At 38.7% G+C, this 27,765-nt stretch overlaps 1 protein-coding gene across 9 annotated transcripts in view; it reads left to right on the top strand.

Moving 5' to 3' along the window:
- Positions 1 to 26,930, top strand: part of LOC117288002 (leucine-rich repeat-containing protein 71-like) — a 36,970-nt gene extending 10,040 nt beyond the window's left edge. For 3 of the 9 annotated variants that reach the window (XM_033768669.1, XM_033768675.1, XM_033768674.1), the window contains 15 exons: positions 8 to 117; positions 1,360 to 1,662; positions 2,274 to 2,349; positions 2,603 to 2,677; positions 3,709 to 3,777; positions 4,978 to 5,137; positions 6,327 to 6,506; positions 7,034 to 7,141; positions 8,650 to 8,718; positions 13,101 to 13,164; positions 18,105 to 18,137; positions 22,561 to 22,655; positions 23,151 to 23,259; positions 24,446 to 24,564; positions 26,207 to 26,930. In XM_033768669.1, the coding sequence (XP_033624560.1) occupies positions 8 to 117; positions 1,360 to 1,662; positions 2,274 to 2,349; positions 2,603 to 2,677; positions 3,709 to 3,777; positions 4,978 to 5,137; positions 6,327 to 6,506; positions 7,034 to 7,141; positions 8,650 to 8,718; positions 13,101 to 13,164; positions 18,105 to 18,137; positions 22,561 to 22,655; positions 23,151 to 23,259; positions 24,446 to 24,564; positions 26,207 to 26,332 (1,696 nt within the window). In that variant the 3' untranslated portion in view covers positions 26,333 to 26,930. Of the gene's footprint in view, positions 1 to 7; positions 118 to 1,359; positions 1,663 to 2,273; positions 2,350 to 2,602; positions 2,678 to 3,708; positions 3,778 to 4,977; positions 5,138 to 6,326; positions 6,507 to 7,033; positions 7,142 to 8,649; positions 8,719 to 13,100; positions 13,165 to 16,040; positions 16,062 to 18,104; positions 18,138 to 22,560; positions 22,656 to 23,150; positions 23,260 to 24,445; positions 24,565 to 26,206 lie in introns of all 9 variants that reach the window. The other 6 variants (XM_033768671.1, XM_033768672.1, XM_033768670.1 and 3 more) reach the window with 6 other exon arrangements.
- The last annotated feature ends 835 nt before the right edge of the window (positions 26,931 to 27,765 follow it).

Raw genomic sequence — 27,765 nt, 5'->3', positions numbered from 1 at the left:
ATTGCAGTATTGCAAAGAAAGTGAAGATGGGTAAACGCACCGAGAAGGCACTGAAGGAGAAGGCAGCCGCCTCTACATCTCAGGAAGCCTCTGAGGATGATGTCAATAAAGTACCAGGTAAGGGTTTAAAGGCAGTGACACTATTGGTAATCACTCAAAATAACTATTAGCATAAAACATTTCTTGGTAACTAGTGATGGGGAGAGGTTGATAGTATAAAACATTGTGAGAAACGGCTCCCACTGAAGTAATGTAGTTTTTGAGAAAGAAGTGATTTTCCACGAATTTGATTTCGAGACCTCAGATTTAGAATTTGAGGTCTCGAAATCAAGCATCTGAAAGCACACAACTTCGTGTGACCAGGGTGTTTTTTCTTTCATTATTATCTTGCAACTTCGACGACTGATTGAGCTCAAATTTTCACAGGTTTGTTATTTCAATATAAACTACAAGGGAAACTGACTGGGCAAATTATGAAATGTTTTTGGGGTTGAACAAAGAATTGACTAGAGTGGGATTCGAACCAACGACCTCTAGATTAACGCACTGGCACGTTAATCTGGAGGTTGTTGTTTCGAATCCCACTCTAGTCAATTCTTTGTTCAACCCCAAAAATCAGGTTTGTTATTTTATACATATGTTGAGATGTATAAACTATGAAGGCTAGTCTTTGACAATTACCAATAGTGTCCAGTGCTTTAAGGCCGTGTCACACTGCAGCAATAATGAAAACGATAACGAGGCAAAGAGACCGCATTCTATTGGTTGAATGAGCGTGTGCGTATTCTGGGTGGAGCAATTCAACCAATAGAATGCGTTCTCTTTGTATCGTTATCATTTTCATTAACACTGCAGTGTGACTCGGCCTTTAGGGTAAGCACTTAGTTCATAAATGATCCTACATGTAACAACCCCAAATTTTACAAGGTTTAGCTTAAGGGCATTGGATACCTTTGGTAATTGTCACGACCAGTATTCTCACTTGGTATCTTCGAACTTATCATAAAATGAAACATCTGTGAAAAATGTTGACTAAATTGGTCATCGAAGTTGCAAGAGAATAATGAAAGAAGAAAAAAAACATGTCGTCCAAAATGTGTCTTTTAAATTTGTCATGGGTTTGTTATTTTATGCATATTGAGAAATACCAAGTGAGAAGGCTGGTCGTTGACAATTACCAATAGTGTCCAGTGTCTTTAAAATTGATGAGATTTAATGTTCTCCCGACCCTAGCCAAACCAGTCTTATACAAAAATCCAACCTTTTGGGTAATAAGTTTTGTGGAATTTTCTCTGATTGTGGGGGGCCGCTTCCGACTAGATTACAAAGAGTTAACTATGACAACCTTGTCCTCCGTAGAACCCTACACATGCACTGGACACTTTGATCCAGATTTCACGGAGCTGTGTCGACGAGCGGGCTTGGCACCAAGCGAGATCCCAAATGTAGTGATACGAGCCAAGAGACCCGGTACCCCTCCTCCGCCGGACCCCAAGGCAAAGGACCCCAATCCCCCTGAAGAGGCCGTCGACGTCGCCGAGGAAGAACCCAAACCAAAGACGTACGTCACTAAGGAGCGCTTTGCGTACTTCAAACCTTGTATACAGGTTGAGATGGAGAATGAAGATAAACCAGCGACTGTCACAGAGGTTTATATTAGAGGTAAAGATAAGAACCCAAAAAAGACTCAGTTAGGTCTATCAAGATTAAATAAACCAGGTTTAGGCCGTTCAAAATGACGACTACAGCTTCAGCTAGATCAGCGTGTCTGCCAGTGTAAACAAAAATAGGCAGACACATGCGATTTAGCAGTAGTTGAAGCCGAAGTCCCCTTTTCGGTGAAGGCCTTTGTCTAGTTCAATGTGTAATCAGCGAAGGTTTTTGCAGAAGCACCCTGTGTAAATCTCTTTGAGTAGTGTTGGTTCTGAAATCAACCAGTGGTTATTATCGACTCAACGTTTCGATCAGTGTGCTCTGAGTATCTTCAGGAGAGCATTCAGATCGAAATGTTGAGTCATTAACCACCGGTTTATATCAAAACCAACACCACTCAATTCACTTGGTGCTACAGCAAACCTCTCTCATAAAAAACAATATTTACAGATTCCTCAATGCCCCTTGTTATAACAACAAAAATACTTCCACCATAAATATTTCCACCATGCAAAGTTTAAAACCCTGTGTATAATAAAGTTAATTTAGTGTATCCAAACTTTGAAAAAAGGACAACATAAAGGAAGGTTTGTTCATTTTTTGCTTTGTCTTTTCCTTAGGATGGAAAATAGACGATATGATGGTTGGAATCTTCAAAACCTGTTTCCCTACGATAGAAAAGCTCCATACAATAAAGTAAGTATAGCACTGTGCACATTACAAACTCATAATGGAATGGGACTCCAATATCATCTCACATTTGAAAACGTGTGCTTATAATAGGTACCATTTTACCATTTTACCGAATTCGCAATGGCAGAGTTTCGACAAACATTTTCACATTACTCCCAAAAGCATTTTATAATTGATGGGCTTTGTGTACGTTTGAAATATTTATATTTAAATACCAGTTAATTTTGTTGTTTTTCTCCTCTTTTACAATGTTTAGTTTCTGGAATACCGGACTTACAGACAAGACCTTAAGAGATTTAGCTGCAATTTTTCCTCAGTGTCCAAATCTAAAGTAAGTACTTCTATTTCCTTCAGTGAGATCTGGGCCTAATTTCATGGCTCTGCTTACTGTAAGCACAGAGTCGGCGCTTACAGTAAGCAGGGAATTCTGTGCTTACAGCAAGCGTATTTCACGGGTTAGCGGCGAACTTTGGCTTCTGCGTCTGCATACTCCACTTGACTAGGCATTCTACGCTTATTACAAGGCTAGCGCAGATATTGTATGCTTGCACGGCAGCGGGGAATCATGATTGTAGGCGCAGAATTCGGCGGTAAATAAGCAGAGCCTTAAAAATTGGGCCCTGTACTTGTCTAAGAAGTTTCCAACATTTGTAGAGGACATGAACAAGTTGAAGTAATATATGAGAGAAAATTCTCAGCTGTGAATAAAGAAAAGCCTCCAAATCACTAGTTACTTTAATTAATAGGACCAAGAAAATCTTTGAGATGGGACCCTTTTGACCTTTAACAGTGTTCCTTTATTATTTCGTGAATGAGATTAAGCGGGAAGAATTTTTTTTAAAACCCTTTGTATTTAGAGCCAGTGGACACTATTGGTAATTGTCAAAGACCAGTCTTCTCACTTGCTGTGTCTCAACATATGCATAAAATAACAAACCTGTGAAAATTTGAGCTTGATTGGTCGTCAGAGTTGCGAAATAACTATGAAAGAAAAAATACCCTTGTCACACGAAGTTGTGTGCTTTCAGATGCTTGATTTCAAGACCTCAAGTTCTAAACATGAGGTCCCAAAATCAAATTTGTGGAAAATTACTTCTTTCTCGAAAACTAATCTACTTCAGAGGGAGCCGTTCCTCACAATGTTTTATACTACCAACCTCTCCCCATTACTCGTTACCAAGTAAGGTTTTATGCTAATAATTATTTTGAGTAATTGCCAATAGTATCCACTGCCTTTAATGTACTTGGGAGAAGATTAAATAGATAAGTTGAGTCTTGAATACAGTTCTTGTTGCCGAAACAAAACCACAACATCATATCAATCTGTTTGTATTTATTTGTTTATGTACTTTTTGCCCACAGAAATATTGTGATAGAAGGTAACCCCATTCCGGAGGAACCATGGGCCTGTATTATGGGAGAAGACAGTCTGTAAGTTATCTTGGTATTATATTATGGTTGCGTTCGAGTAGCTTCCCTGGGATGAGCCCCTGACAAGAACTAATCAAACGGTCTTGCAAGTGACCCACTCCCCAAGCAGGGCACTTGGGACTGACCCGGGTGAGCGCGTTGAATGACGTAGTACCGGGGGCAGACCCGAGACGACCCAGGAAAAAATAATCGAACGCACCCATTTGTCATTGCCTGTTGAAAATTAGTCGCTGCTTTCCTCAGATATGAAATCATAATAATAAGTCTTATATAGCGCACGTATCTACCGTATCGCACGATTCTGAGACCCAATTATGTAGCACTTATAAGGGTTTACAAGGTGCTACGGCACATTAAGCAGCCACAACCAGGAACACCGGGGCGAACCCCTTCTCTTTTCGATAAGTGCACTGTTATCTTTTACATGCATTACACAACACATGGGACCAACGGCTTTACGTCCCATTCGAAGGACGAAGCAATGGTAAAGTGTCTTGCTTAAGGACACAAGTGTCACGGCTGGGGATTCGAACCCACACTCTGCTGATCAGAAACACCAGAGTTTGAATTCGGTGCTCTTAACCACTCGGCCACGACACTTCCGTGAATGCTGTTTGATCTACCTCTCTAGAACTGAGGATGCCGATTTTAGAAGCTCTTTCAGAACTAGTTATTATTAATTACGGATTATGCTTCTTACGTGGACATATTGGCTTCAAATTTTGGGCAATATCTCAAAACGATACTCCCTAGTTTTATTGTGTATATCTACATGATATATTTGTTTTGCAGGAACACCATGTGTGTGTCTACTTTCTAGGTAGAGTTTGTTCTTTTGAGAACTGTCTTGCCATATATATTCTACTACTGCGGAGTAGATTTTTCATATTGTTCGGGAGACTTGTTCTGCGACAAATCACATATTACACCTACATTCAAATAGGATAAAAACAATTGAGCCAAAGGTACATGTATACTTTCCCTTTAAAAGATGTTTATGTTGTGCTTGCCCAAATTCATAAATTATCATATAGGATTCTACTCAGTGGTAGTAGAATATAAAGCAAGACAGTTTTCTAAATACAAAATCTACCTGGCAAGTACACACACATGGTGGTACCACATATTGATACCTCACATTGCAATGCCTGATATCCAATATTAATAAATGTCATTATAAATTGTATGTGCACTCCACAGAATTATAAATTTGTCACTGCGTCACAATGACATAACAGACAGGGGAGCATCAGGTATCAGCTCAGCTCTGTCTACCGTAACCACCTGCAATAAGAATCTAATCTCCCTCAACCTCAGCCATAATAAGATCACAGACGTAGGAGCCGAAGCCATTGCTAAGGTAACAATAATTAGAAATATTGACTGCTATGAGGGGCACAGTTGAAATTATAGGCCCAAGGTGATGTCAAAACCATGACTATGCCCGAAGCGAAGCTGAGGGCATAGTCATGGTTTTGACATTGATCACCGAGGGCCTATAATTTCAACTGTGCCTCGAATATTAAGCAGTCAATATTACTTTTATATACCAAATAATATAAATTCTTCTAATCTGATTGGTTAAAAGATTTCATGAACTGGGCCTTGATTTAGAAATGTATAAAAGTGTAATACCTTTATTGATGAAATGATGTTGGAGCCCGAAACGGATCGACAGCATACTTTTTTTGCAGTACAGTTCAGCATTTTGTTGTCGTGCTCCACAATAGAATTTACCGATGATTCCGTCGAGCTCAGAATTGGGCAGTTCACCAACCTCTTGCAAATCCTTGTTAATGAGCTTCAGATAGTCTGCAAATATTTTTAAGGCGTATTTTATAAGCTGCTTTATGCTTTCACTGTCGGCAGCATCTATTATCTCTCGTGCCATGTAGGTAGAAACAGACATGCTCGTACTCCCTCTATGTCAACAAGATGAGATCCTGCTTCAGCCATTTTACGTTGCGAGTTTGACATGAAACACAAACAATTAAATTTCCCACACAAACTATGTGAAAGGTCGTCTGCGAAAAAAGGTCACAGCTATAGTTCACGTAGTTCCCGCCGTGACACGATGAACGTATACAACGCATACACACACTTGCGCGACCTACATATAGGAATACATACAGTGTGTTGAGACGGATCCATTATTTTCCAGGGCGGGCATAGTCGATCTCACTTGGTGCATCTCAACATATGCATAAAATGACAGGCCTGTGAAAATTTGAGCTCAATTGGTCATCGGAGTTGCGAGAAAATGATGAAAGAAAAAACACCCTTGTTGGACGAATTTGTGTGCTTTCAGACAGGAATAAAAGAAGTCTTTTATTATTTTAGTGAGAAATTACCTCTTTCTCAAAAACTACGTTACTTCAGAGGGAGCCATTTCTCACAATGTTTTATACTACCAACAGCTCCCCAATGCTCTTTACCAAGTCAGTTTTTAAGATAATATTTGTTATGAGCAATTATCAAACGTGTACCTTCCCTTTAACCGCTCAGCCATGACACCCAAATTGAGATTTAATGTTTTTTGTTCCCCACAGGGTCTCCGCATGAACAGAATTCTCCTGTGTCTTTCTCTAGCGAGCAATCGGATAACGGACAAAGGTGCTATGAAGTTTGGCGAGTTACTGTCGAGGTTTCCTCTAACTCACGAGGAAGTTGTAGAGAGACGTAAACTACTCAGGGATAAAGGTTCACCAGACCGGGGTAGTGGAAAGTCGGTGAGTTATAGGAAAAACATGTGGACAAATCCTGCATTTGGGTTACGTGGCTGAGTGGCGTCACACACCATTGTTGTTTTGTCTTCTCCAGTAAGAGTGACTTTTAAAGGCAGCAAACACTCAAAATAATTCTAAGCATAAAAACTAACTTGGTACTGAGAGAGCTATGGATATTGTGAAAAACAATTCCCTCTGAATTAGTAACGTAGTTTTTGAGAAGGAGGTAATTTCTTACTCAAACATTAAAAGACTTCAGGCCTGAAGCCATTAATTGGGAATCTGAAAGCACACAAATTTGGGCATCAAGGGCGTTTTTTTCTTTCATTATTCTCTTGCAACTTCGATTGACCTATTGAATCTGAATTTTCACAGATTTTTTTAATTTTATGCACATGTTGGGATTCACCAAGTGAGAATACTTATCTTTGACAATTACTGAAGGTGTCCAGTGCCTTTTAAACTCGAGACTCGTTGTATCTCTACTCACAGAATGACCGAGTTTAGCTTTCTAATCACTTTTCTTTCAGCCACCTCCATCAAGAAGAGCAGAGTCTAAAGACAGGCCCGGTAGCGTACGCAGTGGAAGCCATCTCGACAAAGGGGATAAGAAACGAGATAAATCGTCCAAGAAAAAGGTTGGTTTCTCACTTTAATAGTTGGTTAAATTTTCATAAACAATTGCAATCAGGGGATTGGGTTTGCTGAGTGGTTTTTTTCCTGCCTTTCACCTCGGTGACCCTGGGGTTCGTTCCACTCGCACAAACGTTGCCAACAGTTGCGCACGTTCGCCAACAATTTCAAGTGGAACGAGTTGTGTGCCGCCACTGTTGGCGAACGTTGGCAACTTAACGCGAACATACTTCTGAGGTGTTGGCGAGTGGTTTTTAAAATGGCGGACAAGCATATGGTACATTTTTTTTTTACAAACATAATAACATTGTATTTTCGGTGGATGATAATGCAGATTTGAAATAACAAAGTTAATTAGTTGATGTAATGATGTCAAAAAGAGGACTATAACTGCAAAAACAAAAAAATAACTACGTATGGTGCGCGCCATCTTCATTTCAGGGCACCGCCATATTGACATCGCGTATTAGGCACCAATCGTTCAAAAGACAAACAAAGTTTGCGCGAACAGTTGCGAGTCGTTTGCGCGAGTGGAGCGCACCCCAGGTTCAAATTCTACCCCATGTAAAAACATGCTTTATTTGAAGTGGATCGCGTTAAAGTCTTTTAAATTTTGACATGCACAAGCTGAGTGTCATACAAGCGCACAAATTTGTTTACCAAGCTTGCTCACAAAGCAGTCACTCTTGGTTAGCAAGCAGAATTTTGTTGTCAGCGCTTCCCTTACAGGGTTTGGTGATTAGAGATCTTGATATTGAGCCCTATTTTGTCAATATCTTTGGTCAGTGGTGCCAGTCTAAAGCCATTTACCCTCAAACTGTGTGATAGCTAGGAATCGACTACAAGTTTAATCTATAAATTGGGAAGCGGCTGCATAGGAACACATTAAAGAAAACAAAACGTTGTAATTTCAGGGGTTTTTGTGGGTTTTTTTGTAGTAAGGTTGTCTTCTTTTTTGTCTTAAGCCCAGTTCATACTTCCTGCGAATGCGATACAAATTTTGACGCCACAAATGCGCATGTTAATTTGCATCAATTGAAATGTGGTCCACTGCTGAAAAACAATCCCAGCTGAAACATCCCTGTGATGTCAAAATTCGCTTTGGATTGGCAGGAATAGACCGATCCAGTAGGTTCCACCCACGACGCACATGTGAGCAAGAACACGTGGGGCTCTCCAATGCCTATCTGCACAACTCTGCCGCGCGCGCCAAGCATACGCGTACACATGTCAGACCTTAGTGTTGGACCTTTGTTGCGTTGTGATTGGTCAATACGCAATGAGGCGGAGCTTAATGGATCGGTCTATTATTACCTGGGCTTTACTGTTTTGAGCTTAATACAACAACTCCTAACAATGAGCCAAAGACTACAACTTAATAGCAACTTTGTGACCATTATAGCCCCAACTGCATTCAACAATTTGATTTCAGGTATTTCGAAAAGGCAGCCAGTTCTTAGTGCATTGTTCTGTTGATCAGGTTTTTACTTTTGTTATGGAAACATCTCAACAGGATAATAAGCACGAGAAGAAAAATGATAAAGAGGACGACAAGAAAGGCAACAAGACGGTGGCGATTATGGTAAACAAAATCCAACCAATCGGTGGCAGTGTTGTGTATCATGTGATGGCAGTATTAACCAATTACCAGCAGTCATATATAAATGTGGCTTTAGTGGTGTCGTCAAAAGCTGTGTGGTCAAGCAATAATACAAAATAACATAAATGGTGTAATCTTGTGCATTAATGTGTACAATTTATTAGTTTTTGTACTTCCCTGTGTTTTTAAAAGAGTTTTTGTTCCTATAGATCCAGCAGCCCAAATAAGTTCATACTTGGTTCGTATACAGAGCACTAAATAGCTAGATCAAGGTGCTTTCAACCCCTGTATATCAGGCATCGTTAGACATTCCTCAAACTTTCTCAACACCCTGGGGAGAATGCAACCACAAGCTGCTTTTAAAAGGATTATGGTACTTTTTGTTACACAAAACACAATGTCCACAGATTTACATTAAACTTACACCGTTTGAAGATAATGATAGTAGAAAGGGTACCTTAAAATATTAGTTGCTGAGGTGCTGCAGTTTTTGAGAAATGAGTAAAACGGTGTCATGAAAAATAGTTTTACTCATTTCTCAAAAACTACAGCACCTCAGCAAGTAATATTTTCAAGGAAGCTTTCTGGTATTTTTATCTTCAAGTTGTGAAAGTTTAGTGTTAATCTGTGGACATTGTGTTTTAAGTCCATCAAAACGTACCTAGACCCTTTAAATTAGCGCTAAGGGGTAAATCCAACATAGTACTTAAGTCTCAGCCCTGTCAGGTTCCCATTATTACACCCGGGCTACCAGAAGCAATTATGGTTATAAGTGTCGTGCTTTGGACTTAAGTGTCATAACCGTGAATCAGACCAACACTCCTATTAGAACTTGAGTTAGACATGGGGCGATTTCACAAAAAGTTAGGACTAGTCTTAACTTAGGACTAGTCCCAAGAGATATCAAAAACGTATAGCTAGTCCTAAGTTAAGTAGGACAAGTAACTCGTCCTAACTAGGACTAGTCTTAACTCTTTGTGAAATACATCCCAGCACTAGCAGCTCGTCCATGAGACGCCATGCTGCAGTTCAAGAGCTTTTTAGACACCCCCCCCCCAGCTCTGTCCGTAGGCTCCCTCTTAGTTTTTGAGACTAAAAGTTTATGCTATCCTTTAAAGTAAATGCTATTATATTGAAGTGCCAACCATGCAACTATACTTTTTATAGCACCAGGATCAAACACCAGGACACTCGAAGCTGTTAGAAAGTAGATGACCAAATCTGTCATTGAAAACATGTGCAAAATAAAATAACATACATTACATTGCTAAACTTCATGGCTACATAATGACCTAATGCTACATGAAATGATGCTTTACGGTGAAGCTGTGATTGTATGGCGTACGCACGTACACATGTCACAGAGTGCTCCGTGGCTGTGGCTGTATGTCACTAAGCAATGCTTGAGTGACAAGCAAAGCACCTTTCAATTGTGATAATTATTGTTATTAATACTACTCCCTAATGTTGCATGATTTGTACTGACCCTACAAACATTGATTCCCTCGGATGCATGCAATAATCATAACCAGTAAAAGTGCATTAAGCATAACATTAATTTCATAAACTTGTGCACGAACAAATACCTATATTTTAACTTTAACCCTTTCCTTACCATAGGCGACTTTTGTGGACTGCACTCCTATCCCCTCTTCTTTATCAGTACCAACTTTTGTTATGTACATAATGTACAAACAATGTTGAGTACACAAACACATTCAGAACACAAAGACCAATAACTTGAAAAAATTGGTTGACCTTTGATTATTATTTGAAAGGGAAGTCAATAATTACATGAATTGGTTCTACCTACTTTGATAAAAAAAACAATATCTTAAAGACACTGGAGACTCTTTGTAATTATCAGTCTTCTCACTTGGTGTATCTCAACATATGCATAAAATAACAAACCTGTGAAAAGTTGAGCTCAATTGGTCATCGAAGTTGCGAGATAATAATGAAAGAAAAAACACCATTGTCACACGAAGTTGTGTGCTTTTAAATGCTTGATTTCAAGACCTCAAATTCTAAACTTGAGGTCTCGAAATCAAATTCGTGGAAAATTACTTCTTTCTCGAAAATTACGAGACTTCAGAGGGAGCCATTTCTCACAGTGTTTTAAACTATCAACCTCTCCCCATTACTTGTTACCAAGTAAGTTTTTCTGCTAATAATTATTTTGAGTAGTTACCAATAGTGTCCATCGCTTTAAAGATAATTTAAATAGAGTGCAAAAATGGCCTTTGCACAAGAAGACTTTCTGTTGTGTAAGAGATTTGTGCCTTATGCTTGAGGGTTCAAACAAGCCGGTCACCAGTGGTTTATGTAAGATATAATTCGGTTGTGAGCGGGTTTAATGATGCCAAGGTTAACAGCTTGCTACCTTCCCTTCCCCTGATTTAATCTAACGATTGTTTTGTTTTAAGGTACACGGCTTAATGAACAGAAAGGTGACGGAGTTAATTAACACAAAGCAATTTATAACATTTGTGGAGAACCTCTCTTTGTTTTAACAAAGATAGAATATTTTTAAAATGTGCCTAGGAGCCAAATATTAAGTATTTAGCGTAATTCATAATCAACCAAAGTGCTTGGCTCAAGATTGCGCTGCAACTGCTTTCCTTGGGATTCTGCACCTAATCCGAAAGAACCACACACTACTGTAGTGTACATGTATACAGGGTCAGATTTTATGGCTCTGACCATGAAATTCTGTTTTACAGAACCTTTACTGGACTGATTAGTCCAAATAAATATAAATACCAGTTGATCGTCCGAATTTTTCCAAAAAGAGGAGGATGAGGGTTTTTTTTTTCATTTTTTTTTTTCAAGATGGCTGCTCAGTATTTCAAATCAAACAGGCTACCAATTCTTCAGTTTGAACCCACCAATTCTTCAGTTTGAACCCACCACAAACTTATTTTATATCTATTTGTTGCATGAGGACCCGGGTTAACAGGGTCGGATTATTACACTAAAAAGATTTGCTGGTGGTAGGTAGGAATTCACTAGTTTTGTTTGAAACAGACGGTTACACGTGTTGCAAGAGCATCTGATTAAATCGGTTAAAAGCCCAAATAAAAAAAGCATAATAAAAAGGATGCAGCCCCCAAAAAGGATGCGGACAGGGATGATCAACTGGTATTTGTTTTATTATTTGACCTTATTGTGAGTGTGCTTTTTAATACGCTTTTTTTTTTGGGGGGGGGGGGGGGGGTGGTGGAATGAAATATTACAGCTGCAGTTGCTTTTTAGAGCCTGGTTTGCTCTACAGTTTTTTAAAGCCATTGGACCCTTTCGGTACAGAAAAAAAAAAAGTTCACAGATTTACAAATAATTTACAGGGTTTACAGAAGGTAATGGTGAAAGACTTCTTTTGAAATATTATTCCATGAAATGCTTTACTTTTTGAGAAAACATTAAAACAATATAAGCGAGAATTACGGATTTATTTTAAACACATGTCATGACACGGCGAAACGCGCGGAAACAAGAGTGGGTTTTCCCATTATTTTCTCCCGACTCCGATGACCGATTGAGCCTAAATTTTCACAGGTTTATTATTTCATATAAGTTGTGATACACGAAGTGTGGGATTTGGACAATACTGTTTACCGAAAGTGTATAATGGCTTTAAAGGGTTCAATTCATTTATAACTGTGCAAAAAGTAAGATTACTGGATTATTGTTAGTTTTGCTATGCAGTATGCAAATGCAAAATAAATGTGCATTCTCCATGTAGTTGTATGTGACCTTTCTGCTGTCGGGATGGCTAGATACCCTGTCCGTTTGCATCGTTACCTTCTCTTATGCACCTCTGAGTGATCTCAATTGTATATGAAAGTGTATCTTCCTTTAAAGACACTGGACACTACTGGTAATTTTCAAAGACCAGTCTTCTCACTTGGTGTATCTCAACATATGCATAAAATAACAAATCAGTGAAAAATTTGATTCGATTGGTTATCAAAGTTCCCAGAGAATAGTGGGAAAAGATACCCTTGTTGCACAAATGTGTTTGTTTCGGATTCCTAAAAAAGGCTTGAGGCCTGAAGTCTTTTCATTTGTACCAAGTATGTTTTTTATGCTAATAATTATTTTGAGTAATAAACCAATGGTGTCCAGTGCCTTCAACACAAAACTTCCCTTCTATTCCCAGGAAGTCTCCTCAAGTAACTGTCCAGCAACATCCTAGGATTAATCCTTTCTCCAGTTAGTGGGTTAAGTGCGTTCTGCATTCGGATACGAAACTGGACTCGCCCTAAGTCCTAAGATTAATCCTAAGTTGGGATTAGTTTAGTGAAATCGATGGCTGAGTGTTTTTATCTCAGTTTTTTTAATCTTTTCATTCTTGTCATTTCCAGGACAATAAAAAAGACAAGGATGACGGCAAAGGAGGCACTAAGAAGGCCGATACATGGAAGAAAGGTAATAGTCAAAGCATTGTCCAACCCTTGGTCATTAGTTTTAGCAAAAACACAATGTATTGTTAAAGAGCGATCTCGTCACATTAAGCATTGGCCCCCTTGCATTGCCCACAATCGATAGGGCAAACAATGGGAAGGTGTATACATGTATGCGTGTATGTGCCGCGCACAACTCTCAACCAATGATAGGTCGCCATTGACGTCATTGAGGGCGCTATTTGGGCTTGTGACGTCACAATAGGAGTGGGGTTTTTGCAACTCCAACCAAGTCAACAAGTTGGGTCACCGTTTAGTCTAAACAGCATGTGGTCACCGCGCCTCAACCGAACAGGCCAAAAACACTCGACCAATGACCAATGTTTTTTGGTTGGGGTGGCCAAAACGCACTCCTGACCTTATCGCCTTATCGTGAATGAGGTGCATGCTGGTCCAGCAAGTTTAATGTCTAGCTAAACCAGCGTGCACCTCATTCAACAGTTAGTGCTTGCGCAGAGGGTATTTGCGAAAGGTCTTTATATGCAAGGGGTCTGTACAGAGTCTGATATTTGACTGGCAAGTGAGACTTGGTCGTGGACCAATCACAATATTTTTACACAGATGTTTCAAATTTACTTTTTGGTCCTGCAGCTACATGCAAGACCAAATTTTTATGCCACTGCTTACACTGTTGAATTTTGCACTTGCCTATTTAGCGTAGAATAATGTGAGGTTTTCCAGCACAGATTTCTGTGTTTTAAAGCAGTACCATGAAATTGTGGAAATGTCGGTGGTCAGATTCTTACATGTACATTGATACTGCACGAAAGCCAGTATGATTTGAATATACAGACAAACTGACAGGGAATGGTAAAGTATGACTTGTGTTTTACAAATACTTGAAATCAGATTTTATTGTAAGTTTGAGGTGTATGGATAGCACAATAGAGTCACAAAATGTGGTCTGCTTTCCACTTGTGAAGTTAGTAAGTTTTGATAGTTAATTGATGTGAGACATTTGGGGGTGTTTTTGAGTGATATAGAACTATAGCTAAAAGTAGATTAGCCTGTGCACTGCGGAAATATGGAGTTTTTTTTCTTTTTTTCTTCTGATTATTATTAGGTAAGGTTCTTGATAGCACCACATCTAAGTTTCTTTTGAGCAGTGTTGATTCTAAAAACAACCGGTACCGAGCAATTGACAACTCAACATTTTGACCAGACTGATTGAAACGTTGAGTTGTCAACCACCTGGTCTTTCCAGAACAAACACTCTACTCAAACGAAATTTACTCATGGCGCTTATTCAAAACCTCTCCTAATAGACCCTTCCCATGAAATTTGAAATTTGTAAATTGCACATAGCGCGTGCGCACTGACGTTTTGGTTGGCAAAATGAGGGAACATGGCGCTGTTTTGTATACGGCTAATGGGTGCGTGACGCAGACGCAATAGCGTGTCTGCTTAGTGCACAACTCTATGGTGTTTGCCAACCAACAGGGTCTGTACGCATGCATGAATGTCATTAGCATATTTCATGGGAAGGATCCATTATACTCCCACTGTTGCAAATCCCACTTCGAATGAATTACACAATTTAAAACTTTGCACCCGTCCAGTCCTCTCAAATATAATAGTTCAAATTTAAACCAGTCTTGTTCAATCCACTTCAATAACATTTTGAACAATTTGCTTCATTTTGAATCATTAAACAAAAAATGTCATCCACTTGTAGCATGTGCAGGAGGAATCAATGCAAACATTCAGAAAGCATTTTTCAACTAAAAATAAGCAGATTCGTTCCAAGCCATCTTTGACTCAGTCATATGCTTTGTCATTTAATTTTAAAACTTGCTTTATGTAGAAAAGTTTAAGCCAATTTATGAAAATATCACATAGTGCCATACTTGGACATTTAGTTTAGGACTTCACACTGTAGCTATCGATTAACTTTTGTGGTAGACAAGGGTTTTTGCCTTATTAATCCCATGTGTATGCTTAAAGACAGTGGACACTATTGGTAATTGTCAAACACAAGTCTTCTCTCTTGGTGTATCTCAACATTTGCATAACATAACAAACCTGTGAAAATTTGAGCTAAATCGGTCGTCGAATTTGCGAGATAATAATGAAAGAAAAAACACCATTGTTACATGAAGTTGTGTGCTTTCTGATGCTTGATTTCGAGACCTCAAGTTCTAAATTTGAGGTCTCGATATCAAATTCTTGGAAAATTACTTCTTTCTCGAAAACTACGTCACTTCAGAGGGAGCCGTTTCCCACAATGTTTTATACCATCAACCTCTCCCCATACTCGTTAGCAAGTAAGGTTTTATGATGTTAATTACTTTGAGTAATTACCAATAGTGTCCACTGCCTTTAAAGGAACACGTTGCCTTGGATCGGTCGAGTTGGTCTTTGAAAAGCGTTTGTTAAACTTTGTAAGCGTTTGTTATAAGATGCATATGGGTAGAAAGGTGTTGTAAAAGTAGAATACAATGATCCACACAAACATGCCTCGAAAATGCACGGTTTTCCTTTTACCTCGTCGACTAACATGGTCGGCCATTTATGGGAGCCAAATTTTTTACTCCCATAAATTTTTGGATCGGGGATGAAGAATATAATTTGGTTTTTACCCTTACACCCTTTACCATTTTTATTGGACCAGGCTAGCTCTTTGATCTAGTGGTAATACATCTGCTCTAGCGATGCAAAGGTCAGGGGTTTGAATCCCACCGGAGTGATTTGCCTGCAGATTGTTTTCCGCAACACTCAATAAAATACTGAGTATCAGTCAGGGTGGAAGGGTTAAACCAAATTGCAAAGAGTTTTTCGACTCTGAACTGTCTGCTATTTTTCATTCTTATGTTATTTCTCACTGTCTTTCTAATCCAACAGGGGCTAAGGCCGTGATGGCTGGTAAATGCACTAAATGTTTCTTCTATGTTTAGGGATAGTACATGGCTCAATGTCTAGTCCATTGCTCGTCGGCGTTTGGTCTCGCTGTGCGTTCTCAGTTCAATCACAGAACATTTCAAATTTTAGATATTTCCCTGCGGTGAATGCCTTCGTACACTTTTTTGTCATTTAGTTTACACTTTAAACATTTAAGTTTGTACATACGCACACCATGTTTAAAAATTTCCCGATTTGATAACGTGATTTTCTTAGGCCTAAGTTTAGAATTTTTTACCCAAAAGAAAGACAAGATTTTTTGTATTTTTTTCCCAAAGGTACTTTTGCTACTCAAAACTCTTGCCATCGATTTCACCAAACTCTTCCTATAACTTGGGGTTAATCTTAGGACCTAGGATGAGTTTAGTTCTTTAACCATAGACATTAGGATGCATTGAACCCATCTTACTCTTTCTAACTCTCTAGATAGGATTAATCCTAGCGCTTCGTTAAATCGGCCACAGGGCTCACAAAGTGACATGTTTTCTATGTCTCACTTCTCATCACTGCGCGAATATGAGAAATGCTCTGACATTTAAACTTAGTTTAACAAATAGATAATACAATTTGTGATTTTGATCATGGGCGTCAAGTGTGTGGGAGCAGAGGGGTTGAATTGCCCCAGAGTTCACCAAAATTTCACCAACACCATTAAGTACAAACATTGCATCAGTTTGTGATCACTCAATACTTATAATCAGTTACATGCACATTGCACATGAAAAGCAGTCAAACATAAACCATGCTGTAAACTTATCATCACTTGGCATGTCCAGGCAGAGGGCATTATCAATCAATAAGGCCTGATAGTCAGGTATAGAGGGCAGTATTATTCCATTATGCCTGGCATTAGAGGCAGCAGTATTAATCCCTTTGGCCTGGCATTGGATAGAGGGCACTATCAATCTATGCAGGCTTGGAATTAAGGCATTAGTTGAAATCCATTGGGCCTGGCTTAGAGGGCAGTATCAATCCATTGGGCCTGGCATTGGCGCAGAGGGCAGTATAAATCCATAACACATACCTGGCAATGAGGCAGAGGACATTATTGTTCCATTACATTTAGGCATGGCTCTGAGGAGACAGGACAGTATGGCCTGGCATTGAGGTAAAGGGCATTATTAATCCATTAGGCCTCGCTTAGAGAGGGCAGTTTCAATCTATTGGGCCTGGCATTGCGGGAGGGCAGATAATCCATTGTGCCTTGCTTATACAATCAGTCGATTGGGCCCGGTTAGAGGGCAGTATTAATCGATTGGGCCCCGCTTAGAGGGCAGTATTAATCCATTGGGCCTCGCTTAGAGGGCAGTATCAATCCATTGGGCCTGGCATTGTGGTAGAGGGCAGATAATCCATTGTGCCTTGCTTATACAATCAGTCGATTGGGCCCGGTTAGAGGGCAGTATTAATCGATTGGGCCCCGCTTAGAGGGCAGTATTAATCCATTGGGCCTCGCTTAGAGGGCAGTATCAATCCATTGGGCCTGGCATTGTGGTAGAGGGCAGATAATCCATTGTGCCTTGCTTCGGCAATCAATCCATTGGGCCCCGCTTAGAGGGCAATATTAATCCTTTGGGCCTCGCTTAGAGGGCAGTATCAATCCATTGGGCCTGGCATTGAGACATGTATCATCCCGTCTGTGCTTTCAATTATAACTCGCCAACCAGGGTGATTTCATTTTGCTTGCTTTGGCATTGAGTATGTGTAATTCCAGCTAATGCACTGCACCAATTCACAAACTGATTTCACGTGAACCGCACAAAGCACAAACACTGCAATAGTGTGCACATTTTCCCCCAAAAATGTCATTCAGTAAGTGTAGAAATAAATAACTTTATTTGAAATTTGTTTTCAAAAACTGTATGCAAATTATTAAGAGAGTACAGTTAACATACAGATTTAGATTTTGCAAGTTCAAGTTTTTTTTTAATCTTATTTTAAAACCCCTGTGGGCAAACTTTGGAACTAGACAATTATTATCCTGTTGACCTTTGACCTTTTCTACAGGTGGAAGTCGTTCTTCTGTCACTGTCGCAATAAGTATGCAGCCCAAAATACAGCTCTGTCTTTTTTCAATCTTCCTTTCACTTCCTAATCGGAACGTTTTCCGTACTGGAGTTAACAAAATAAAACGTTATTAATAATTGCATGAATTTTTGGGCCGGAGGCCTTCTAATACAAACAATATTTGTTATCCATTTATTTTGTTATAAATAACAAAGACAGTTCAGCTAATTTGATACCCTTGTCAACCAAACCAGCGCATTATTTATTTCAAAGTGTGGTTGACCAATCATTTATTGATAACCAGAAGAAAAATACACTAATTATCGTTCGATCATAACTTTCTGGCAACATTTAGGCCTATTTTACTTTAAAAATCTAATGAAATCAGATGGCACATTTAACAATCATTTATCATTAAAATTAGTCGCTCCAAAACCCAATCAAACAAAATCCACCCATGTGTACCAAGGCAAACTCCTCAAAAATAACCAAGACCATTGAAAGCTCAACACACTGCACTAACCAACAATTACATAAGTCCATTTTTTGCTTGATTAAAATGACTAATTTCTTTTGCTTTTTTCCCCTCTTTTCATTTCCCTCCTTTTTTTTGTTTTTTTACTATTAATTCTTCCCTCATTCAAACATGACAGATGCATCCCGGCATAGCTCCAGAGGTTGATATACCAACTGTATTTTTCCTGTTTAATCTTATTCTTCCATTGCATGACATTCTAGAGACTGGATTTTTCAGTAGAGTTCACACCATAGTCCGAGTATTCAGTATACATCCATGGCCTGGAATTCCACTCCCGAAATGTGCAGTTTTAGGAAAGCAATTCCAAACAACAGAGTTCTCTTATCAATGGCCAATTTTGTGCGTACTGTGTAATTTCCATTTCATAATCGTATAAGCACGCCAAAAGAAATGCTAACCTCCCTGTGCTTACTGAAAGAAAATGAATGCTGTATAACAGTGTGATTTCCTGGTGAACGCACTAGCTCGCCGCCTAACTGTCTTGCCAACCTGTGAAATTATGCTTACGCTTAAAAGCAAATTTGTCTGCTATAGTTGGCACAAAAATGTGCTTATCATTAAGCAGTGCTATGAAATCAGCCCCTTTTCTTTGCTTACATTTAGTAGAGCCATAAATTTGGCCCATGCTGAGCAAAAACCTTTAAAATGTGGACAAAGCAACGCACAAACAACATATAGTGTACACAATATTGATAGGTTACCAGTTTTTGCTAAGCATTACGTTAAAAACAATAATGGGATTGAGCTCTATGAAAACTTTCACGGGAAGTGGTATCCATTATAATTTTCCAGGCCTTCATTTTATCATCAGATATGCTGTGATTTCATATTGCATACCCATATCCATTTAGTTAGACCAAAATACACTCTGTGAAGATCAACTTTCATCACAATTATGCATCAATCTTTTTCCAAACATTCATTGTACATCATTGACATCTCTTTCCTTTTTTCCCTCTTGAAACTAATCCTACAAAATGATTCAATGGAATTTGAAATTCACCGAACAAAAACTCCAACGTATATGCAAAAAGTTAACTCTTGAGTACATTTGTATCTTACTTAATAGTGGGATAAATTAACTGCTTGGCAAAATCCATTAACTCGGGCTTACCAATAATAATAATTGTAATATCAAAGTCTTATACAGCGCACGTTTCTACCAAACAAGGTACATATGTTTGCAAGCTCAAACATGCAGTGCCCTCACAGTGCAATCAAAACACAGGACATTTTGGAAAACATTTGAAGGCCTTAAAATTTGCCTTGAAGGGGCACATAAAAAATTAACGTTAAACTTTGCTACATACTTGGAGTACGTGTTGTAGCATCAAAGACCAATAACTCACTCATTTTGTAAGGTTAGGGTTTATAAACACAATCTTTCTTGTATATTACTTGAGAATCTTTCTCCATTCCTTTTGATCAATTTTTCATGTTACCCCTATGTACTTGCCTCACTACAGTCATGTCATCAAACTTTTACTGATCATTTTCACTTTATGAACTAAATATCCCTCATGTACGATCTCAGCAAAATCTTTACTAAAACAGGAGCTTTGGCCACAGTTGGGCCAGCAAAGATAAAGGACCGATTCCATTTATTTCCATCTACCTGCATTTTGTTCCTCGCAACCATTGTTTGAAATCATTTACACATTACCTCATTGTTTCATTATTGAAGTGATTGCTGTGTTTTTTTCATACATTTGTTACTCTTTCAGCAAAGATCCTTCATCCATTTTTAGTGACAAATCTTTTGCCACATTGAAAGTCATTTGCTGTGTAGTCTTGATTGGCGTCGCTAGTTTTTTGTATTAGTCATCAATAGAGGACGCAACATCCAATGGCTCGGCGGGACTTTACAAGTCAAATGGGCACTTCCAATGGAAAATTCTTAAGTCAATGGGAAACTTTAAAAGGGGCACCAAGGCCAAGACCAGAGGCAATGGAGGCCACGACCTCCTGGATCTGTGTGTAAATCCAGGACTGCTACATGTACATGTATACATCTGATAATTTTATCTATTCTCAAGTAATTCGTATTGCGATATTAGCGACTATAAGGTCAACAAAATGAATATTGTCAATCAAGACTATTCACTGAGCTTCATTGGCAAAAAGTCAACCCCCACATTAAGGGAAATAACTATTTAATATTTTCTACGTCTGACTTTTGCATGAATTTGCATGAATTTTGTGGTTTTTGCATGATGTTATTTCTAATATAACTACATATTATGTACCTTTTGATGCGAATAGATTTCCCAAAATTTGTGTGACAAAATTGGATAATTGGATGAATTAAACAAAAAACTCTGCATGGTAAATAAAAAAAGACAATAAATAAACTATCTTATTGAAAAGTATCAAGCAGGGTCCGATTTCATGGCTCTGCTTACCGCGAAGTTCTGCAATTACCAAGCACTGAAATCACATAATTCCATGGGACATAATTGCAGAATGCCAAGAGCCATTATTGGGCCCTGTTTCTAAAGGACTTTAAAAGTGATATTTTGTTGTGATGCATTTTTTTTTGTCAAGAGAGCACTTGTTTCCATGAAGATATATTCATCAACACGTGCACATGCACTGTTTGCACATATTTGTCACACATCTTTAAATTTCATGTTCTTTTTAAATCCTCATCCACAACAACAAAAACAAATTTGCAGGTCTAAGTTCTAACCCATGTCCATCATATCAAAGTTGTGATATGAGAAACCAAATTTGATGGAGCCGTATAAGCACAGATTAATTGCTAAGTACAGAAAATTGTTGCTTAGTACACAGAGGTTACTAACCTACTAGTGTGGTCTATCATACTTGTTCTGAACTTCTGATTTAGCATACAATTCTGTTAACTGCTTTATGAAACTTGGTTTTTGGCATGTGTTTGGACTGTGATCAGTGTGATATCCTTGCATGTGTATTACTGTATTTTGCTTTAGTCTGTACTATCATTTCTTTCATCTGTAACTTGTCTTCATTTCTTTGTCTGAGAGTATTGCATGCATGCATGCATAGAGGTGTATTTTGTCATTTCCCATAGATAGAACGCTATAGATTCGAGCTCACTGTCACAGATTAGCTGTAGCACTGCTAGCACCGCCATTTTTTCATTTTTGTCTTGTTGCAAAATCATTCTGCAGTGACTGTCAAAAGTCACTTTAGTTTTTAAGGACTTCAGCCTTTTTTCTTTGGGATTTTCTCAATTGTATATATGCTTATCAGCTGAACTGTTATATCTCACTCATTAGTAAAAAGCCAAACAAAAACACTTCCTGGCCTTTTATAGAAGTTTTCAAATGTAGAAAGTATAGTTATTCATCTGAGAAAAGGATAGATTTCTGTGGAGAATTTGCAGTAGAGACACAAATGAAAATAAAGCACTAAGGAGAAAGCAGTGATTGTTTATAACTTATACTCGCTGAAAATTCATTTATTTTCTATTCTGTTTTTGTAATCAGTTTGTAAAAAAGAGAACAAAAACTATTAGTCCTTGTGAATATTTAAAGAGCATTTGGCAAAATTAATAACTCAGTGGCAGAAATAGAAAAACTGAAATTGATGGACAGATTTTTTATCTTTAGTGTTGATATTTACAAGGGGAAATTTGGCAGTTTGTACGAGCCCTGGTAGAGTCATGTCCAAATTAATGGTTCCAGCAATGGCTTCAGCTGCAATGGCTCCAGTCGGAACACTGAGAAGATCTATTCTTCGACATTTTCGAACAGTTGTTGTTGCAGCTGATGGCCATCGTTAGACCCGAAGACGCGTAGGCTTGAGATTGAGTAGCCTGAGATGCTGCATGCGATACCTCCTCCATCTAGTCAACCTTTCTATATATCTTCTCGTTTCCAACTGTCCTTCCTTCCTTCCCTTCTTCCTCGATACCTTGCCACATACTTACCCTAGCTTCCCTTATAGCTGAAACCGTAACCAAGACAACAAAAGGCAAGAAGACGACATCATCAAAGGACAAGAAAGGCGGAGCCATGCCTGAATCAGAGGTGGGTTGATTCAAGTGGGAAAGGAAACTCTGCTCAGGCCACAAGTGACAAAAACAAAGTTATGCAATAAATTGTCTAAGAAAAGACGGAGGAAATAGGGGAATTGTGTCTTCTTGTGAAACACACTAAAAGCTCAAAGTCAGACTATGCACAAGGGCTCCTGCCTTTAAATTTGATGACCAAAAACATGGAACTTGACATCTTATCCGCAGAGTGTGTACTGAGAAATTTTCTTTAGCTATATGTAAGGCAATCAACAAAATCAAAGAAGAATATAAAAAGCAATAGCAGTCGTTAAAAAAAAATTGCTCGTTATTCTAACAATTATTTTTTTTTTTTAAATCAAAATCAAGCACTGATCCTTTCTCAAGACATACAAAATGGAACATGCTACGACCCACCAAAACATGAAACCGTGTGAGTAAGCCAAAATGCTTGTGGATGCAATTGCCCTATTTTTTGTACTGAATGATGTTAATATGTTTCTTTTTTCAGTCTCCTGATATGGTGGAGGCAATCAACCCTCTATTAGAGTCTGTGGAGTCCATTGAGGGCCAGCTATGGATCCCTGGTAATAGATCCATCATCAGTCTCAACTTGTCCAGTAAGTAATGCTTAAAAGTCTGCCATCAGCCACCTTCAACATTTAACCTTGCAAGCAGCACCCCCCCCCCCCCCCCCTTTCAATACACAAGCAGCAAAAGGGGAGCTCACGGAAGGCAGTTTCTGTTACGCGTATAACATTGTTTGGTTGACACAATCCCTTTTCTAAGGGTCTATATAGATGAATGGAGGTCCCCGGCCCAGCTACTCCCCAACCCCTCCTCCTCCCCCTCTCACCCTAACCCCACCCACTCCACCTATCAATACAGCATAAGGGGATTATATCTGCATACATCACAATGGGCTTATACTTTGTACACAAATTAATAGGCTTCGGCTGAAGCCCAAGCTATCCCACAATATGCCTGACCTGATAGCGCTCAATGTTTGAGGTGACTTTAGAATGTCAAACTAGAGGGTTTCATTGAGGATTACATGTAGTTTCAGCGGAATTGGCCCAAACATTTGTCGGTAATTAAAAAAAGTGCCTTCCGGAGTATCCCCTTGTCTTCCCGCAGGGTTAGGACTGGACACTATAAGTAATTACTCCAAATAATTGTAAGCAATCCAAAATCTTACCTGGTAATGAGCAGAGGAGAGCTGTTGATTGTATAAAATATTTTGAGAGACGGCTCTCTCAGAAAAACCTAATTTTTGAGAGAAAGAAAAAAGGTAATTAGAAGGAGCCTTTTTAGGCATCTGAAAACACACCAAAAAATTGTGCAAAAACAGTATTTTTTATTACATTATTCTCATGCAACTTTAAAGACCAATCGAGTCCAAATTTTAACAGATTTATTATTTTATGTTTGGATACACCAAGTGAGATTACTGGTCTTTGACAATTAACAAAGGTGTCCAGTGCCTTTTAACTAAAACAATCATGTAGTGGAAGTGGCTGTATTAAAGCATGGAGTCTTTACAAAGGGAGTTTGAATGTAGCCTATGTTGTACGACTTGATTCAATGCCCAATTTTATAAAGCTGTTAAGCAGAATATACTGCTTAGCAAGCTTCTTAGCTCAGCAAACTTAATGTTATTTTGCTGATTAATTTTTTTGCCCTTTTTTTTAAAGCAAATTTTCTGAGTATGCGCACTGCTAGCAAAATTTGAAAAAGGACCACCCAAAAATGTCGCCCATTGCCAAGCATGTCATTATTATATCTATTGTTTGTATTGTGCACCAGGAAATGAGATCGGAGAAGCAGGGTTGAAGTCTATCCTCCTAGCTGTACAGTATCAGATCACCTTAGCAAACCTTGCTCCAAACCCTGCACTAAAAGGACTGATGAGGCTCTCTCTTGGTGTAAGTTGACTTTCTAAGCTCCATCTAAAATGGTTGGACCTCTGTCTTCCCATGTTCTTCTGGAGTGCTTTTTGTCTGAAGATCTTGTCAGGACTATAAATATCTTTATGACAGAAGGGAATGAGTGATTTGATCATACCCATATTTGTGGTACAAATATTACCAATCCAGGGTTGGTATATTAAAAATTGTGACCTGCCTCGTGCAGTGATATTTTTTGAACATTTTGGAGAACCCCTCTTTGTGTCGGTGAAGCAAACTCATCCTAATTGGTGCATGCATAAGCTCAGCAATGGAATGTCCAGGAGGATATTTAAGCCTATGTCGGACTGACTGCCAAAAATTGCAGGCACTCCAAAAGTTGCTTCGGGTTACAAAAACTATCACGGTTTGCAAGTTCAGAAAAATATACTGGTCATCATTTGTGAAGTGGATAATTATAAGGGGGGGAAACTGTGCTTGTCTTGTAACAATAACTTCCTGTCACGTGAATGTTTTGAGTACATCATGGAGTAGGGAAACTTCTTCAATTCAATTTCAATTCAATTCAATACATTTATTCCATACTCTTGTTCAGTTGAAAAAAAAGAAAAATTGTGAGAGTTAAAGCCATTATACACTTTCGGTAAACAGTATTGTCCAAGTTCCACACTTCAGGTATCACAACTTGTATATAAATTAACAAACCTGTGAAAATTTAGGCTCAATCGGTCATCAGAGTCGGGAGAAAATAACGGGAAAACCCACTCTTGTTTCCGCACGTTTCGCCATGTCATGACATGTGTTTAAAATAAATCCATAATTCTCGCTATCGAGAATTGATATTGTTTTAATGTTTTCTCAAAAAGTAAAGCATTTCATGGAATAATAAGAGAAGTCTTTCACGATTACCTTCTGTAAACCCTACAAGTTATTTGTAAATCTGTGAACTTTTTTTCTTCTTTTCTGTACCGAAAGTGTATAATGGCTTTAAACAGTACATAGAAATGTTACAAAATCAAAAGCGCATAATAAAATAGTATAAAAACAATATAATGTTAAAGCAAATAATAAATAAATAACTAGGTATTAACTATGTTCAAGAGAGGAGCGAGAGCATGCGGCCATTAGAGTAAGCCGAGGCTTGTAGACAACAGCCTTTATACAGGCAAACAAACAAACAAATGGCAAAGGAGAAACAAGGACAAGACAAACAAACAATGACATTTCAAAATGCTGACGACAAAATACAAAGAATATAAAACCAGCTAACTAAAGACGACAAAAGTAAATAGATACAGTAAGTAGAGAAAAAGCTACGATACATAGTGGGAGAGGAGGACTCTTTTATATGAGAGCACAAATCGACCCACGGACGTTCTTAAATCGCTAGAGATAGCGTTCCAAAGATGTGGACCAGTGAATCGAAGGGTGTTGCTTGAGTACAGGGTGCAGGTGAAAGGAAGAAACAGGTTATTATAGGATCTGGTTGAGTAATCATGAATTTCATGATCCGACGTGAAGAAAGTGGAAAATGTGCGAGGAAGGAGATCATTTGTATGTTTGTACATAAAGATGCCAGTTTGAAGTTTATTGATGTCAGTAAGAGTTACATGGTCTCCATCCAAATCTAAATAAATTCAATTTGATTACTACTTTACAGAGGAATCCAATCCGTGCCGACAGTGAGGCTTACCAGAAGATACAAGACTTGATGTTAACGAGAGATCCCTTCTATAAAGCGCAGGCTAAGAGCCCAGATGGAGATACACAGTCCTTGGCTGGTTGAAGCAAAAATTAACAACAATTTCCCCCTTATGGTGCTGGCAGGATATCAAAAACTCCATCACACCTGTCTTAAAAAGCAGCACTGATTTTTCAAAAACCTTCATCAATCGGATAATAATAATACGAGATATCAATATAGCACTCTTACACAAGGTACCACAGCGCCTTACAAGAAACAATATAACCGCATAAATAATGGCACTGATAATGGGAAAACAGTTAAAGCAATCAATCATTGAACAGGAAAGTTCAGAGATGTTTCTTGAAAACTGCAATTGACTCCGCGGAACGGATTTGATGAGGGAGACGGTTCCAAGGGTACGGAGCATATGCGTAAAAAGCATGATCCCCAGCAGCGGAATGCACCTTTGGAACTGCCAAGAGTGAATTGTCTGAACCAGAGCGAAGGCCGGTCTTCCACGTTGGTAAATCTTGACTGGTGAGATATGTTGGAGCGATATTGTGAAGACATTTGTATACAATGGTGAGGATCTTGAAAACAACACGCTGATGGACTGGGAGCAAACATAAATGTCCTCTTCTTGCGCACACATGCTCAGTATTGCCATGTAGGTCTGAGAACGCGCTTTACTGGCAAGAAACGTCTAAGAGTCCCCCATTGATAAGATAATTCAAGAGTGATTAAACCTATCAAATCTCTGTCATTATGATGATTTCTTTTTTTGAAGACCACTCTCATTCCATCCACTGATTTTTATGAAATTTCTAATTAATTTTACTCAAAACGTTTGGATCAGGCAGCTGTGCCCACTTCCATAAAGCTTTTTAGCAAAAAAATGCTGCTCGGCAAATTTCTTTGCTGAGCAAGACGTGAGTGGGGCACTGGTGGCAACAGTGCAAACTGTTGGCTGGTAACCCGTTTTTGTTAAGGGAACGTTGCAGAATTGGTCAGAATCAAAATCTTCCAGATTGTGTGCTAACAGGTTTTTTTGAAATTGGGCCTTGTGATTTGGTGTCATTGGAGGTTTAGCTCATCTGCTCATCAACGTTTATGTTTGTCTGTTTACATTCAAGCAACCTTTGTCTTTTTATGTTGAGCAGAACTTTAGTTTCATAGCATGTCCTTAAAGATACTGGACACTATTGGTAATTGTCAAAGACCAGTCTTCTCATTTGGTGTTATAGGCATAAAATAGCAAACCTGTGGAAATTTGAGCTCAATTGGTCGTCCAATTTTTTTGCCCATGTTGCCCTTCTACTCAAAGGCTATAAATTAGGAGATTATAGGCTGGCTCAGTGGTTGTATCTATGCCTTTTTACTTCTGTAGACTCCTGTTTGGAATTCCACCCCAGATCTTGCATTAAACATGATGGTATTCCTCATACTTTAATGATTCTGAATTCCTACTTTGTTTGCTCTTGGAAAATTCAGAAAGGCGATCAAATTACACTCAGCCCTTGTGCTCAAAAATT

Source organism: Asterias rubens, chromosome 3 (genome assembly GCF_902459465.1).
Source record: "Asterias rubens chromosome 3, eAstRub1.3, whole genome shotgun sequence".
In the NCBI taxonomy this organism is placed as follows: Eukaryota; Metazoa; Echinodermata; class Asteroidea; order Forcipulatida; family Asteriidae; genus Asterias; species Asterias rubens.
Note: the sequence above shows the minus strand (reverse complement) of the source record. Positions and strands in the feature narration are given on the sequence as shown.